Source organism: Stegostoma tigrinum, chromosome 5 (genome assembly GCF_030684315.1).
Source record: "Stegostoma tigrinum isolate sSteTig4 chromosome 5, sSteTig4.hap1, whole genome shotgun sequence".
NCBI classification, from domain to species: domain Eukaryota; kingdom Metazoa; phylum Chordata; class Chondrichthyes; order Orectolobiformes; family Stegostomatidae; genus Stegostoma; species Stegostoma tigrinum.
The window spans coordinates 39,404,391-39,420,189 of record NC_081358.1 but is presented as its reverse complement, the minus strand read 5'-3'; the positions used below and the strand labels follow the sequence as shown (position 1 = coordinate 39,420,189).

General features: G+C 41.7%; 1 protein-coding gene across 4 annotated transcripts in view; it reads left to right on the top strand.

Moving 5' to 3' along the window:
* Positions 1–8,707: 8,707 nt before the first annotated feature.
* The window catches only part of LOC125451564 (ATPase family AAA domain-containing protein 2-like), a 62,897-nt gene continuing 55,805 nt past the window's right edge, over positions 8,708–15,799 (top strand). For all 4 annotated transcript variants that reach the window (XM_059645946.1, XM_059645948.1, XM_059645945.1 and 1 more), the window contains exons 1-3: positions 8,708–8,939; positions 14,815–14,954; positions 15,206–15,249. In XM_059645946.1, the coding sequence (XP_059501929.1) occupies positions 8,808–8,939; positions 14,815–14,954; positions 15,206–15,249 (316 nt within the window). In that variant the 5' untranslated portion in view covers positions 8,708–8,807. The remainder of the gene's footprint in view (positions 8,940–14,814; positions 14,955–15,205; positions 15,250–15,799) is intronic.

Here is a 15,799-nt window from a genome sequence, read left to right as displayed (position 1 = left end):
ATTTTGAGACTATAGGGTTAGCTGATCTTGTGTTACAGCGATGGTGTCCCTTCCTTTGAACCCAGTGGTGTGCTTGTAGATGTCTGCAGATTTCTAGTTGAAGATTAGTTTTCTCATGAAGACTGTCAAAGAAACAATTGGACCCCAGGCAGACATGTCTAAGATACTGAAACCAAAGAGAAAGTAAATTGAAACAAAAAGGAGTAGCACTGAACAAACATAGGTATTTAAGAAAATTGGAAGTTTGATGTCAACTAATGTGAAGTGATAGGTTTTGAACATGAAGAGGAGAGAAAGATGGAGAGGTTTATATAATGTAGGAATTGCAGCAGTCAATTTGGATATAGCAAAATCTTTAAACAATGTTATAATAACTGCAAAATCTGTTTTAGTGATGTTAGTGGAGAGATAAGTATCCGTCATTAATTCCACACACCCCTACAAAATAGTGCAAGGGTGAGCATTTACATTTAACTGGAGCATAGATGAGACCATTGTATGATGAAGATAGTCAACCAGTGCAGTAGTGTGGAGGTAGAACATAGAAAAGTACAGCACAGTACAGGCCCTTTGGCCCATGATATTGTGCCGTGGAATAATCCTAAGCAAAAATAGAATAACCGAACCTCCATTCCCCTCAATTTACTGCTGTCCACGTGCATGTCCAGCAGTCACTTAAATGTCACTAATGACTCCGCTTCCACGACTACCACTGGTAAACTATTCCATGCGCTCACAACTCTCTGGGTGAAGAACCTCCCTCTGACGTCTCCTCTATACCTTCCTCCTAACACCTTAAAACTATGACCCCTCGTGGCAGTCAATCCTGCCCTGGGGAAAGGTACTGAGATTACATGTTCATTCTCCTGCAGTGGGACTCTGTGTTAGACAGGATGACTACAGCAAACCTTTTATTAATGGACACTTATGGGATCAGGAGCGTGTGAGTTGACTAAATATTCCAGTTGATCAAGAGGTCCACATAATCAATATAAAAACTCTCACTAATTAATAGAAATGTAATGCGGCGGTATACACATCGCTGTTCTACTTATTTGCAGCATAAATCACTTAAATAATAATGCAACTTTGCCTGAAATAAACCTTACTGGCAGAGAGCCCTCTCACACCCTGAACTGACTGACTACTCAGAGATTGTGATAATTCAGTAAACTTCCTATATTTGAGGTATATAATTCTTAGTGGTTTATCAAAAATGCTGGCCATAAGGTATCGGTTAAAACAAAGTTTGCAGTAATATTTTGACTATTAGTAAAAAAAGGGCATCAACTGGACTTATTGAAAAGGGACAGTCAAAAGATTGTGGGTGTAAGAATTAAAAGGTACAATATACCTTAAAAATTGGACAGCTTCAGGTACCCAGTACCACTGAATTATACAGTACAGGAAGCTATTCAGCTCATTCTACTACTGCAGTCCCTTTGAAGCACCTATACAAATTATTCTCATTAAGTTGTTCCCCTTAGCTCTGCAAATTTTTCTTCAAAGTATTTATTCAATTCCTTGTGAATCTAGCTATTGAATTCCACCATTACACACCTATTCCACCTTTTTAGGAAAATCAAGAGCTCCCTAAAAGAACACTTGGGATATGTGTGAAATTGCCTCTACTGTATAACTTAATAAAATTATGAAGATTGGGGAGAACCTTTCTCATTGGAGGGTAGGAGGTTGAGAAGTGACCTTATAGAAGTTTATAAAATAATGAGTGGTATAGATAGAGTTAATGGTGGTTGTCTTTCCCTCAGATGGAGGATTTCGCGTCTCGGGGGCACATTTTTAGGAGACAGAGAAATTTTAAAAAGTCACACAGAGTAGTTTGGGTGTGGAATGAACTTCCAGAGGAAGTAGTGGATATGGGTACAATTGCGACGTTTAAAAGGTTTTTGAATAAGTACATGACTAGGAAAGGTTTGGAGGGATATGGGCCAGGAACAGGCAGGTGGGACTAGTTTAGTTTGGGATTATGTTTAGCATGAATTGGTTGGACCAAAGGTCTGTTTCTGGCTGTGCGACTCTATGACTATGAGTCTATTTATGGAAATATGATCACTGGCAAGTCCAGTGTTTGTTACCCCTCCCAAATGTCCTTGAGAAGGTGACAGTAAGCTGTCTTCTTGATCACTGAGTGGCATGGAATGCCATATCGGAATCCAGTTAAAAATCAACCACATCATTATGGATCTGGAGTCACATGAAGCTCAGACAGTGTAAGGATAGCAGATTTCCTTTCTTGAAAGACAAGGTAAAATAGATTTTTTAGAAAAGCTATCAAATAGTTCCAAGGTCACCATTACTCAGACTTTTTATTTTCACAGTTCCATTTAATATTTATTTGTCCCTACCACTGGACAGAGAGGCTTGTGTTCAAGACCCACCTATTCCAGAGATGCATAATAACATCTCTGAACAAGTTGATTAGAAAACTGTGTGACAATACCATGGCCTTGGGTGTATTTTCTCCTTCTTGTGAAGAGAGGTGTTGAGCCATAGGCACCAAGCTGTCTCCTCCAAGCCAATAAAGTGTACAGGTTGTGAGGACGTGGGGATTTTTAAAAAGTTGAAAAATAGAGTCAGCATGAACAGGGGAGTCAGGCTCCCATAGAACTTCAATACACAAACATTACATTGACTCTAAACGTGCAAATATTCAACACTACAGTCCATTTCAATCAGTTTCTTCTGCCAACAAACACCTTCATTTTCTTTCGTTAAACTTGTGACAACGCATCAGCAATTACATTCTCTCGTCATACCATGCATATAATCTTTAAATTAAGTGGCTTTAACAACAAATTCCATGTTGGCAATATTGTATTTCTCTGTTTTTATTTTTCCAAAAAACATTAAGGGTTTATGATCAGTATATACAATTGTCTCAGGCGCATTACTGGGAACATAAATGTTGAAATGTTGCACCATCAAACTCAAGGTCTCCTTCTCAATTGTGGAACATTTCTGAGAAGGACATGGAGCCTTTTTCATTTCATGTGAGAAAGTAGCTAAACAAATGAGATGGTTGGTGATCATGCTGATATTGTTGATTCAAACCACATTTGTCGGTGAAATAACTCCACGAGGACCAGTATCCCATCACCAAGTCACCTTTTACTTACATGTGCGTAGCATATGACACTGGCCCAGCTAGCACAGAGCTGGTTCCTGTAGTATAAAACTAAAGGTTTTTAAAAATGAAGCCACCTATGTTTATTGATAGTTCATTTTTCTTTTAAGGGGTAGGGGAAGGTGTAATGATATTATGGCTTTAAGAGGAGCATTTTGCCCTGTGTCTTTTTGAAGAGAGGTTTTGAGTATCGATGAAAAACTGCCTCCTCCAGGCTAATAAAATAAATAGTCATGAGGCCTTGGGATTTTTTAAACGTTAGTATAATGGAAGCAACATGAATGGGTGGAATCAGGTTCCTACGGAACCAGAGTTTTATTTTCACTCAGCAGTTGTTGGGGTTTGCAGTTGACTGTGGAAACTGTTACATCTGTTATGGACCAAATATTAAGATAGCTGAGACCCTAACTTGTTACTTTAAAAGTAAGAGGCATTGTGTTCTAGATGTAATTTGATTGGTCAAAATTACTCAACTTTAAGCAAAATAAACTTTATTTTTGAACCAGAGTTAAAAGACAAACAAAACAAAAATTAAAAAAGGCTTAATTGTAACTCTATTGAATTCTGATATATATATTAACTACCACTAATTAATTGTACCAATATGGTAACATTCCATGAATACACCCTTGGTAAAAGCAAATTCCCACATGCAATTCTAGTAGCAGGAAGAGAATCCCCACTTTTAACTGTAACAGAGAGAAGACTAAGAGCTTCCACATCCAGCTTCAAGACCTCAGCAACTGCAGAAACCTAAAACTAAAAATCCTAGTTATTTGAGAACTTGACTCCACCCATCCAGGCTGCTCCTATTGTTCCAACCTTAAAAATCCTCAAGGCCTCACATGCTGTTTACTTTAATGGCTTTGAACAGACTGTTCGATAGCTCTCTTAACCTTTCTTCACAAACAAAAACCAGGTCAAAATATGCCTTTTAAAGCCACAGTATCATCACTCTTGGTCACAGCAAAATACTGAATTTCTCTCTGCTGCCAGAGTTGCATGTGAGGCCATCTCTTTTACTGAATTTGCCTTTGCTCAGGGGATGTTTAAGGGATGTTACTATATTGGATCAGTTGCTGTTTAGTAGTTAAATAATCTTGTGGTTGATTGGCTCGCCAAGCTCGTATCTTTACCCTGCTGGATAATGTCATCAGTGCAGCCTCCAATGAAGCACTTTTGTGTTTTCCTGTCTGTTACTTGAACTCTGGTGTCCATTGAACTAGGTTACCTTACTTCCAGTTTTCCTTCGCTGTGGAGTATATATAGGGTCTAGCTCTGTGAGTTTGTTGATGGTTTTCTCAGTGAAGAACCAGGCCTCTAGGAATCCCCATGCTTATCTCTGCTTGGCCTGTCCTAGGATCCTGGTGTTGTCCCAATCAAACTGGTGGTTTTCTTTATCCATGTGGATGGAGATGAGTGAGTCTTAGCGGTGTCTTTTTGTTGCTAGTTGATGTTCGTGTACACTTGTGGCTAATTTTCTTCCTATCTGTCCAATGTAATGTTTGTTCCAGTCTTTGCAGGGGATCTTATATGTAACGTTGGTCCTGTCCATAGAGATAACGGGTCTTTGGTTCAGGTTAGCAGTTGTTGCAGGGTTGATGTGGGTTTGTGTGTTACTCTGATGCCCAGTGGTCTTAGGAGCCTTGTGGTCAGTTCAGATATGTACTTGATATAAGGCAGCATGATGAGTGTGTTGGGGCATGCAGTAGCTTATTAGTGTCGTTCATGTAATAGGCATCTTCTGACTCAGTTTTTCAGGTATCCATTGTTCCATTGGAGGAGGTACTCTTCTTCTTTTTGGCATCGTTTGTGTTGCTGCAGTGTGTTGTTGTCCATTTAAATAGAGTTTTCATGCAACGTCGTTTGTGAGTGTTAGGGTGGTTGCTGTTGAAATTCAGTACTTGGTCAGTGTGTGTGGCTTTTCTGTGTATTTCCATTTGGAATTCCTCATTGGTCCTGCATTCCACCATGTTCTGGAGGAATGGGAGCTGTTTGTTCTTTTCCTCTTTCTAGGTGAATCTGATCCCAGTGGAAATGTCGTTCATTAGTTTGTGTGTCTCCTCTAGAGCTACAAATCTATTCAAAAACCTTAGCTAAATAAGCTATTATTGTGTTGTGTTTTCCAATATAGTTACAGTTACACCAATTCTGCTGTCTTGTTTATGTTTTAACTGGGGTTAGGAATAAAGTATGTTTCGCTTAAAGCCAAGAAGTGTGACCAATGGAATTACATCTAGAACACAGCACCTTACATTTGCCTTTAAATAAGATAAAAGTATCTAAGCTAAAGTATGATCAATAACAAATAACAACTAAGATCAATGAAAACTTATCTGAAAAGCCTTCCTTGTGGGCCCACTTGTGGTGCAGTGGTAGTGTCTCCACCCCCAGATCATGTGACCTGGGTTCAAGTCCTACTTTCCCCAGAGGTTACGTAATAACATCTCTGAACAGGTCGAGTAGAAAAATAGGTTAAATTTAACATAAAAATTATGGCCTTCTTGTTGTGATTTGCATTGCCCATAATGGACTTTGCTTGTAAATTCGCAGTTGGACACATTGATGTTTTTACAGGTGGTGGTTACCATTTTATAGTGAAAGAATAAATCTCACCTGTCGCCCTGGTTCAATTTGAAATGGTGTCACTGAAATTGTCCAAAAGTTTTTACTGCACTTTCTCAGGACCATTCACACACTCCATACCCTCCAAGCCAACAGATGTGCTAAATATTCCTTTTATTGATGACCCCCTCCAATGAGGACGGGAACCATTTGGTCCTGATGGAACCCAAACTGAGCATCAATGAGCAGGTTGTTATTTAGCGTCACTTGATACCACAGTTAATCTTCCATCACTCTGCTACTGGTTGAGGGCAAGCAGAAGCACAACATATATCTGGACATGGTCAGGTAGATGCTGGAATCTATACTGAAAACAAAAAATATTTGAAATCACAGTGGGTCAGGCAGCATCCATGGAGGGAGAGCAAATTAATGTTTCAAATCTAGACGACTCTTCATCAGAGCTGATGTGAATTTCCAGCATTTTTTATTTTCAGATGCGAGCACTATCTGCACTGGAACAACTTAGCTAAGGATGTTGCTTGTTCTGGGGGACAAGACTTAGTACTGTTGGTGGAAATTTGTCAGGGTTCGTAGCTTTTGCAGTAGCCAACATCTTTATTTGCTTCCTGATATCGTATGGAATGAATCAAATTGACTGAAAAGTGGTGACCTCATGACGAATTGGAGATGGATCATCCACTCGACACACCTTGCTGAAACAAATTGTGAATGCCTCACTGTCTTTGCACTGATGCAATGTGCTACTGCATTACTGAAGAGAAATAGTAGGAACTGCCGATGCTGGAGAATCTGAGATAATAAGATTTGAAGCTGGATGAACACAGCAGGCCAAGCAGCATCAGAGGAGCAGGAACTTTCTTCAGAAATGGGGGAGGGGAAGGGGATTCTGAAATAAATAGAGAGAGAGGGGGAGATGGATGGAAGATGGATAAAGGACCAGATAGGTGGAGAAGAGATGGCCAGGCCAAGGAGGCTGGAATGAAGCCAGTAAAGGTGAGTGTAGATGGAGTTAGGATGGGGGTAGGTCAGTTAGGGGAAGATGCACAGGTCAAGGAGGCGGGGATAAGGCTGGTAGATAGGAGGTGGGGATGGGGTTGAGGTGGGAGGAGCGAATAGGTGGGAGAAAGTATGGATAGGTCAGGGAGGCGGGGATGAGCTGGGCTGGTTTTGGGATGCAGTTGGGGTTGTGGAGATTTTGAAGCTTGTGAAATCCACATTGATACAATTGGGCTGCAGGGTTCCCAAGCAAAATATGAGGTGCTGTTCCTGCAACCTTCAGGTGGCATTGTTGTGGCACTGGAGGAGGCCCAGGATGGACATGTCATCCAAAGGGTGGGAGGGGAAGTTGAAGTGGTTCACAGCTGGGATGTGCAGTCAATTGTTGTGAACCGAGGATAGGTGTTCCACAAAGCGGTTTCCAAGCCTTTGCTTGGTTTCCCCGATATAGAGGAGGCCACATCGGGTACAGCGGATACAGCATACCACGGTAGCAGATGTGTAGATGCACATCTATTGGATGTGAAAGGTTTTCTTGGGGTCTGGGATTGGGATGGCGGGAGGTGTAGGAGCAGGTGTAGCATTTCCTGTGGTTGCAGGGAAATGTACTGATGATGGTGGGGCGGTGGGGATTGTGGAGTAGACAAGGGATTCACAGAGACAGCGGACGCTCTGGAAGACAGATAAGGGTGGGGAGGGAAAAATGTCCTTGGTAGTGGGGTCAGATTGCAGGTGGCAGAAATGGTGGATGATGATGCATTGGATCTGGAGGTTGGTGGGGTGATACATGAGAACAAGGGGGCTTCTGTTATTGTGGGGAGGGGGTGTGAGGAATGAGTTGCGGGAAATGCGAGAAATGCAGTGGAGGACATTTTTGACCACTGTGGGGGGGGAAATTACAGTCCTTTAAAAATGAGAACATTTGGGATGACCTAGAGTGGAATGCCTCATCTAGGGGGCAATAGTAGATGTGGCGGATGCAAAGTAATTGGGAATAGTGGGTAACATTTTTGTAGGAACGTGGGTGAGAGAAGGTGTATTCTGGGTAGCTGTGGGAGTCAGTAGGCTTGAAATAGATATCTGTTTCCAGGTGGTTGCCGGAGATGGATACAGAGAGGCCCAGGAAGGAGACAGAGGTATCGGGGATGGTCCAGGTGAACTTAAGGTTGGGGTGGAAGGTGTTGGTGAAGTGGATGAACTGTTTGAGCTCCTCTTAGGAGCACGAGGCGGCGCCGATGCATGACTGAAGATAGATTCAGAGACAGTAGGAACTGCCGATGCTGGAGAAACTGAGGCAGCAAGGTTTAGAGCTGGATGAGCACAGCAGGTTAAGCAGCATCAGAGGAGCAGGAAGGCTGACGTTTCGTGTCTAGACCCTTCGTCAAGGCCCGAAACATCAGCTTTCCTGCTCCTCTGATGCCGCTTGGTCAGCTGTGTTCATCCAGCCAGAAGGGTCTAAGCCCAAAACGTCAGCTTTCCTGCCCCTATGATGCTGCTTGACCTGCTGTGTTCATCCAGCTTGTTATCTTGTTTCCGAAGACAACTGTGTAGCTTCCTCAAGAGACGACCGGACGGTGGCGACCAATGAGATCGCGTGACATCACCTGCCTTGGATTGGCGGAGATACTGGCCAATGGGAGTGAGGAAGGGGGCGAGGCTCAGCCTCTGATCAACTCCCGGCAAAATAAAGTGGGAAGCTGGGTCGCAGGGGGAAGCTAAATCAAATCAATCCGCGCTACGACAGGAGTAGGCGATTCTGCCTTTCGATAGGAAATAAACCAAAAATAATTTGATTCAAGTGACTGAGTTGTCGTGGACTTTATTTTTTACCTTGACATTTCACAACCAGTCGGAATTCGAAGGAAACTAATTTTGCTGGTGGAAGGATGCGATGGCCAGTGTGTGTGTGTGTGTGGAGCGCGCGGGAAAGTTGTGGCGCCAAAACTTCCAACCGCCGGAGCGCGAGAGTAACGGTCGGTGGGGGTTGCGCAGGCGCAAACCCAGTGAGCGCTGTCAGCTCCATCGCATTTTCTGCTTCTCCGGAGCCCCGCTGAGGGCTAAGTGAAATTCTGTCAGGATGGTGATGCTGAGGAGTGGCGCGTCGCTTAGCCTGGATTCCAGCTCCGAATTCATAGTCCTGGACAACAGCGAGAGGCCACTGCTGCCCACATCCCCGGCTCCCTGTGGCAAACGGAGCCGGACTGAGGCGGTGAGTGATTGGGGAAAGGAGTCCGACAGACACTGAACGAAAGCCCCCGGGCCTGTGAGGAGAGGTCAGGGCACTTCGACCTCTTTTTGTGTTTGTCCTTTCCCCACCCGGTGAATAATTTTACACCCGCAGTTGTCCAGAAAATGGTATCTGGTAGTTGGCGGGTTGTGTCACTCAAGTCTACTTCGGGCCAAAGTGAGGAATGGGCGGAGCAGTGGCGCAGTTTGCCGTAGTTATTTATTTTGAAATAATTTCCTGAGTCGCGTTTCTTTCCACATGATAACAGAGCCCGCTCGACTGGGAAAAGCAAGGGAGAAATCGAGGATCTTTCACCTCTTGGGGGCGATTTAAAAAAAACATATCAATGCTTTTCATACTTTTTTGGGTTAATAACAGCGACGAGTTTGTCACATGGACATAAGGGGGTTGGACAAATGTCATCATTTGGAAGTCCTCTTTATTTCTTGTTTCACAGTCTTCCTGCGTTGTCACTAATTCTTCCTCCACATTTTCTCCTCCGGTCTCTCTTGTCTCGAGGTTTAATTTTGACATTTGCCATCTCCTGCGCTGCTGCTCCTGGTGATTGTTCTTGTTGGTAATGGAGGCAGGGTTGTCCCAGCATTCTCAGCTCCTGAGAAAGTCCTCTACCCGACTACAGAGATTCAGGCATTTTACCCTCCCCCTCAACTGAGAAACACTTTATCGTCGCCGTTTGGTCTCTGTGTTTTGCAATTTATTTCAAATATTATCACTTGTGAAGTAGGTTCATTAATTGATCTACTTCTTGTCCCATTGAGACGTCTCTCTTCACAAAAACACGGTGGAGGCTGGTATATTAAACTGTCAAGGTTGAGTTTGACACTTTCTTGACTAGGCAGTTAAAGTTTCCAAAGGGTAGTGGATTGGAAAGTAGAGTTCAGAACTCGATAAGACACGCTGTGATCTTCTAGGACTGTGGCGCGAGCTTGAGGGGCCGCATGGCCTACTCCTCGTTCCTATCTACGCCATAACAAAAGAAACAAGCAGCAGGCCACCATATGGACCTGCTCTGTCATTTTAAAGAGAAATTTGGTTGCCCTTCAGCTTCGATTTTTAAAGAAGCATTAGAGATCTACAGCACAGATAGAGGCCCTTCGGCCCATCTCTTCTGTACTGGTCAAAACAACCACCTAACTATTCTCATTTTGGTTTCCTGCACTTGCGTACGGCCTTGTATGTTTTGTGCACTTACAAGCTACTATAATGTTTCTGTCTCTAACGTTTAAAAGGTAATGAGTTCTGAATTCCCACTACTCTCTGGGTGAAAAAGTTTTTCCTCACATTTCCTGCAAACATTTTGCCGCTTGCCTTTAAATCTGAGCCCCTGTTCATTCTTTTATCAAAGAGAAACGTTATTCCGTGCCCTGTCTACGTCCCTCATAATTTTATACATCTTGATCATGTGTTGTGGCATGGAATATTTGTGATCCTTGAGATAGAGAATTTGAAAGGTTCACAATCCTCAGTTTAGCTTACGTTGTTTACCTTGGTAGGTTGCTTTAGAATGATGAAATGTGCACTGAGAAAGGTCATGCTGTTTGCAGATATAATTCCTATGCTCTGCCACTTTTCATCTACAGTGTAAACAACTACACTCTGAAGTGGATGCCTCTTCAGTCCAATGATGACCTCTCTTATTTCATCTTAAACTGTTGTCTTCATGGTATTGTCTGTGAATGCAAGACTTCTCTGTGGCTCTTGTACTTTTTAATCTGCTACCTTCAATTTACTAACAGAATGGTTCTAAATTAATTCATTTGCAAATCAACAAAAACAGTCAGTCCTTTAAGGCACAGTGTTAGCTGCTTTCTGCTACAGTTGGAAATTCTGATTCTTGGCCTGCACAAGCAGTTCATGAGCCAGTCAACAGTGAAAATATTATTCTAAATTTGGGGCTGTTGTTGATGACCTTCTCATTCATTGATTGCAGTTGTTCCTGCAGGAGTCTGAGCAACTGTTATTGATGCAGACCCTGATTACCCTAAAGCAGCTTGGATGATATCAGGTCTAAAGATGCCAAACTGTAATTCTCTTTGTGGCTTGGACTGTAATATGTAATTTTTTTCAAAAATTGGGCATTACTCCAGAGTTTTTCATTTTTTTATGTTGTTATGACTTACAAACAGAAAAGAACTTTTTGAGTATATTTGCTGTTTTCATGTGGAAAAGATATACAACCAATTTATACACAGTGATATCTCATTTAGTTTATGAGAGAATATGTTAGTAATCTGTTTGTTGTACTGGTTGATGATAAATATTAGCCAGGACATGGAATTCTCTCTCCAGCTGTTCTTTGAAATAATCAAATTGAATATTTTTATACCAACATGAGGGGACAGATGGAGTCTTTTTTAACAACTCATGTGAATGATGGAACATTTGCCTCTGCAGCACTTTTTGGAGCAACATGGTGGCACAGTGGTTGGCACTGCTGCCTCACAGCGCCAGGGACCCGGGTTCGATTCCAGCCTCGGGTGACTGTCTGTGTGGAGTTTGCACGTTCTTCCCTTGTCTGCATGGGTCTCCTCACACAGTCCAAAGATATGCAGGTTCGGTGGATTGGCCAAGCTAAATTCCCCATAGTGTTCAGGGATGTGTAGTTTAGGTGAGTTGTACAGAGTTGAGTCTGGGCAGGATGCTCTGAGATTTGGTGCGGACTTCTTGGGCCGAAGGGCCTCCTTACACACTGTAGGGAGTCTATGATTCCCCTCCAAAACCCCCATCACCATACGCACTTGTGCTCGTCGACCTAGATTTTTGTATATTTCACAATCCTGAGTCAGTACCAAATAATGTAAGTTTTGATTCGAGTCATTTTAGCTACCTCTTTTTTTAGTAAGGTGAATGTGTCTGTTGCTCTGTACAATTATATTCCCGTAGCTCAGATAATGCACTGTTGCCTAGACGTTGGATGCTGTGCTACTCTTCCTTGGGATTTTAACAGGTATATAACCAGCAACAAGGCATTAAATATGTCAAGTAGCAAATGCATGTGGAAGTGCATCAATGTCATGTTGCTGAACTTACAAAAAGATGGCACTCGCTACCATTACCGCTGATGTGTTGTTTTGCAAACAAATGGCTACACTCCTGTTTGAGGCCGTCTTTGCAAATTTGATATGCCTCAAACACATCTCAGTGCCAGCCAGTTGCATTCAAGATCTACAAGGTTATGTAGGTCAGTGGTGAGGCCTCTTCTGAAGTACTGTGTACAGTTCTGGTTACTGTGCTATGGGAAGGATATTCTTAAGCTAGAGACGGTACAGAAGATACTTAGCAGGATGTTGCGGAATACAAAAGGTTTGAGTTATAAAGAAAGGCTGAGACCTTTTTCATTGGAGCGTAGGTGGAGAGGTGACCATATAGAGGTTTATAAAATCACGAGGGGTATTGATAGGGTTAATTATAAGTGTCCTTTTCCTAGGATGGGATTTTCAAGAATAGAGAGTATATTTTTAAGGTGAGAGGAGAGAGTTTTTTTTGAAAAAACGACATCGGGGCAATTTTTTTTCCACAGAGGTTAGCTAGTGTGTGAAATGAACTTCCTGAGGAAGTGGTAGATGCAGGCACAGTTGCACTTAGATAAGTACATGAATAGAAAAGGTTTGGAGGGATATGGGCCAGGAGCAGGCAGGTGTGACTAGTTTAGTTTGTGATCATGGTCGGCATGGACTTATTGGATCCGTGCTGTATGATTCTATAAGTAGGTACTGCGGCTGTGCTTCAAGGCAGTGGCACCAAAAAGATAGGCTGAATTTTGAAAAAAATTTGTTTATATATGGAACTGAAGATTGGCCATCTCCTAAGCCCCAAACCCTGGCTTGCCTCAAACATGAAACCTGAGATTTGAGCATGGTAGACTCCTCATCACTTAGAATAGTTCCAAGCTGCAAATTATTTCTTCATCTTCCTTGAGTTTGCTCATGATAGAAGAGTTTGAAGGGAGAGCAGCATAGATGGCTAGTTAATACTGTTATTGTTGGTCCTTGGAGGAACATTTGCAATTATGCCATCCCTGATCTTCCTCTGGACATATTTGGTGTAAATGCTTCTCAAAACATATAGAATCAAGTTTCAGCGCTTGCCACTATAGAAGCTAGGCAGCTCAAGGAGTTTACTCAAATGAGGTGCTCTACAATGCAGAAGTTCAAGACTTTTTTGAGTATTCTGTAATATTTGTACCAAACGCCTTAAATCTTTTGACCTGAGACATTGCCCATAGAAATTTTGTGTTCATCAATGCAAGAAGTATTGTCTGACACTGAACTAAGTTTTCCCCAGGATGACCTCCATGCAATTGAATCTTGCACAATAAATCTTATTTCTGGTTTTCCTCTGCCGCCATATTCTCATGACAGGCTTAGGTGACTTTGGAAATAGCCCAGAACTTTGCGGTATCTCTAGGGGAGTCGCGATGCTGCATCATTTATCAAAGTGGTAAGGACAATGACCTGATAGCATTAAAGTGAAAACTAAAATCAAACTATGAAGCTTCCAGACATAGTTTTGGAGTTGGCCTTAAACCAAATGTCCTTTCTGAATGTGCACAAAAGCTTCAATAGACAGAACACTAAAAATTGAAAAATTTTCCACAGCCTTGGGATTGGTGCTATCAATGATTATGTCTTCACAGTGTTTTCCTGGCTCTAAATGAAATATAGCCACAGTCTCGGGAGGAACTGATTTGGAGACCAAGGTTTTTGTTGGCTCTTAAGAATTAATTCGCCATAGTGTGAGTGTCTATCTTATTATGAGCACAAGGGCACAGACATCAACATAGAGGAGCACTCTGAATATTGTCTTTTGTGGCTGTGTTGGAGGCACACTCTGGAATGTTTCCCTGAATTGAAGCCAATATTGATACTTGAAGTTTTGTCTCTTCCTTTTGGTTACTTCCTTAAATATGACTGCAAGAAGAGATTGAATAATTGTGAAGTCATAATGCATCCTTATTTTAAATTGGTTACTGTAAAACCATTAAATTTGTTTGTGCATGTCTAATTATGCAGCGGGTTCAAGATTTTGACACAGTTCCTAATATGTGGGTCCAAGTCTCTACATAACAAGATAAATTTTGAGCATGCTATACAACCTTGGTTTAGTGGTTTCCTTTATTTGATTAATTCCCATGCAGTAATTCTCTCAGGTCAGGGATATGCCTACAATATCTGATCAGTCACAGCTGTTCGTGGAATTATTTTTGTCTTTTCCTCTAGGACTTCACAGACAGGCAGAACCAAATTTTTACCACCCAAATATTGAGAGGTGCTAATTGCACTGATTACTTGCATTTATATGGTACCTAAGGTAGGTAGGTAAGCAAGCAGAGATGATAGATCAGCAGGACCTCAGCAGTGTAGCCTACTTTACAGGTCGCAGAGGTTTGGATGAGTTAAACTAGAAGAAAGTGACAGCTTCAAGAATCCAAGTAAGTAATGCTTTGGTTTACAAGTCAGTACATTCTTGCAAGATTAAAAAAGAAAGATTATTTTCCCTAGAGCTGAATGTCAGAAAAGAGATATTTCCCCAAATGCTTTCTGCGGACGTTGTTTTGAAACATGGCAATGCTGATATAATTATAAAAATTACAGGATCTCAGTACAATGGGAGATTTCCCAAACTCATGATTTCACATGTGTTGGAAACTTAGAGCTGAGAACAAAATGTAACAACTCTCTTATCCCCACCTTCTGGATTCACTGTTCATGAATTATTTCTGTTAGTTTCCAGCCATTTTAGATTTGTAGGATAAATGTTAGCCTGCCTTACAGATGTTTGTAGACATTTTACAGCTTGTATCATTCAGTATTCAATGTAATTCTTTGCACTCTAGAGTTACTTGCCCAGTGGTGTGAAGAAAAACTGCAATGATAATCTATCTCCAGTTTTGAAAAGGAAAAGTCGATTGCAAGCCGAGACATCCTTAGATTCGAGCTGTAATGACAATAGTATGGAAGTAAGACATTTTACCAGGTAAAATGTTGACCATGTACTTCGTGTTTGTGCTTTCACAGTATTGCGATTTCCTACTGCAGTGTGTGCATTGTGTTGTCTTAAAATTCAATTGTTTTTGTGTAGGAGCTTTTGGTATGCATTAGTTGCCACCAGGGAGCGCCATTTGTCTCTTTGCTATTGACATAAAATGCAGTTATCCGAGTTCAGAAAACTTCAAGAATGTCTAATTTTTCAACTTCATATTAAGCACTCTTTTTTTCTCTATGCAGGCAATCTGTTAGACTGCAAGTCAACAAAAATAATGACAAAGATGGCAAGTCAAACTTTTTCATTTATTTTTGTTCACTAATGTTGTGTACCTCAGGTAGAGGTATTTTAACTCTGCTGGAATCATTGCTGAAATACAACATGAAGATGAGATCTTTTGTGTCAAATAAGTACGGTGCAAAAATAATGCTAAAAATTTTGTAATTGGGTTTGGGCTTGTCAATGTTGAATAATTGGGGTCAGTTCTGGATCATATTGAACATCAATAGCTTGCGTTTATTAAATGCCTAGAACACAAGAAATATTCTGAAGCTGCTTCACACCAGTGTAATCAGACCACATTAGACAGTAAGCCAATGAAGCAGATAGTTAGGATGACTAATATCTTGTTCAAAGCACTGAATGCTCTTAATGGAGATGAGAGGCAAAAAGAGGTATTTTCAACACTTGCAGCCTAGGTTACTGAAGGTCCTTCTGCCATTGCTGGCATGAAAAGAGTTGGGTGAGTGCAGGAGGACCACATTTGGCAGGGTGTTGGAAGATGTTTCAAATGGGCCAAGCCATGATGATGGAGGGTTTTGAACACTCAGAATTTT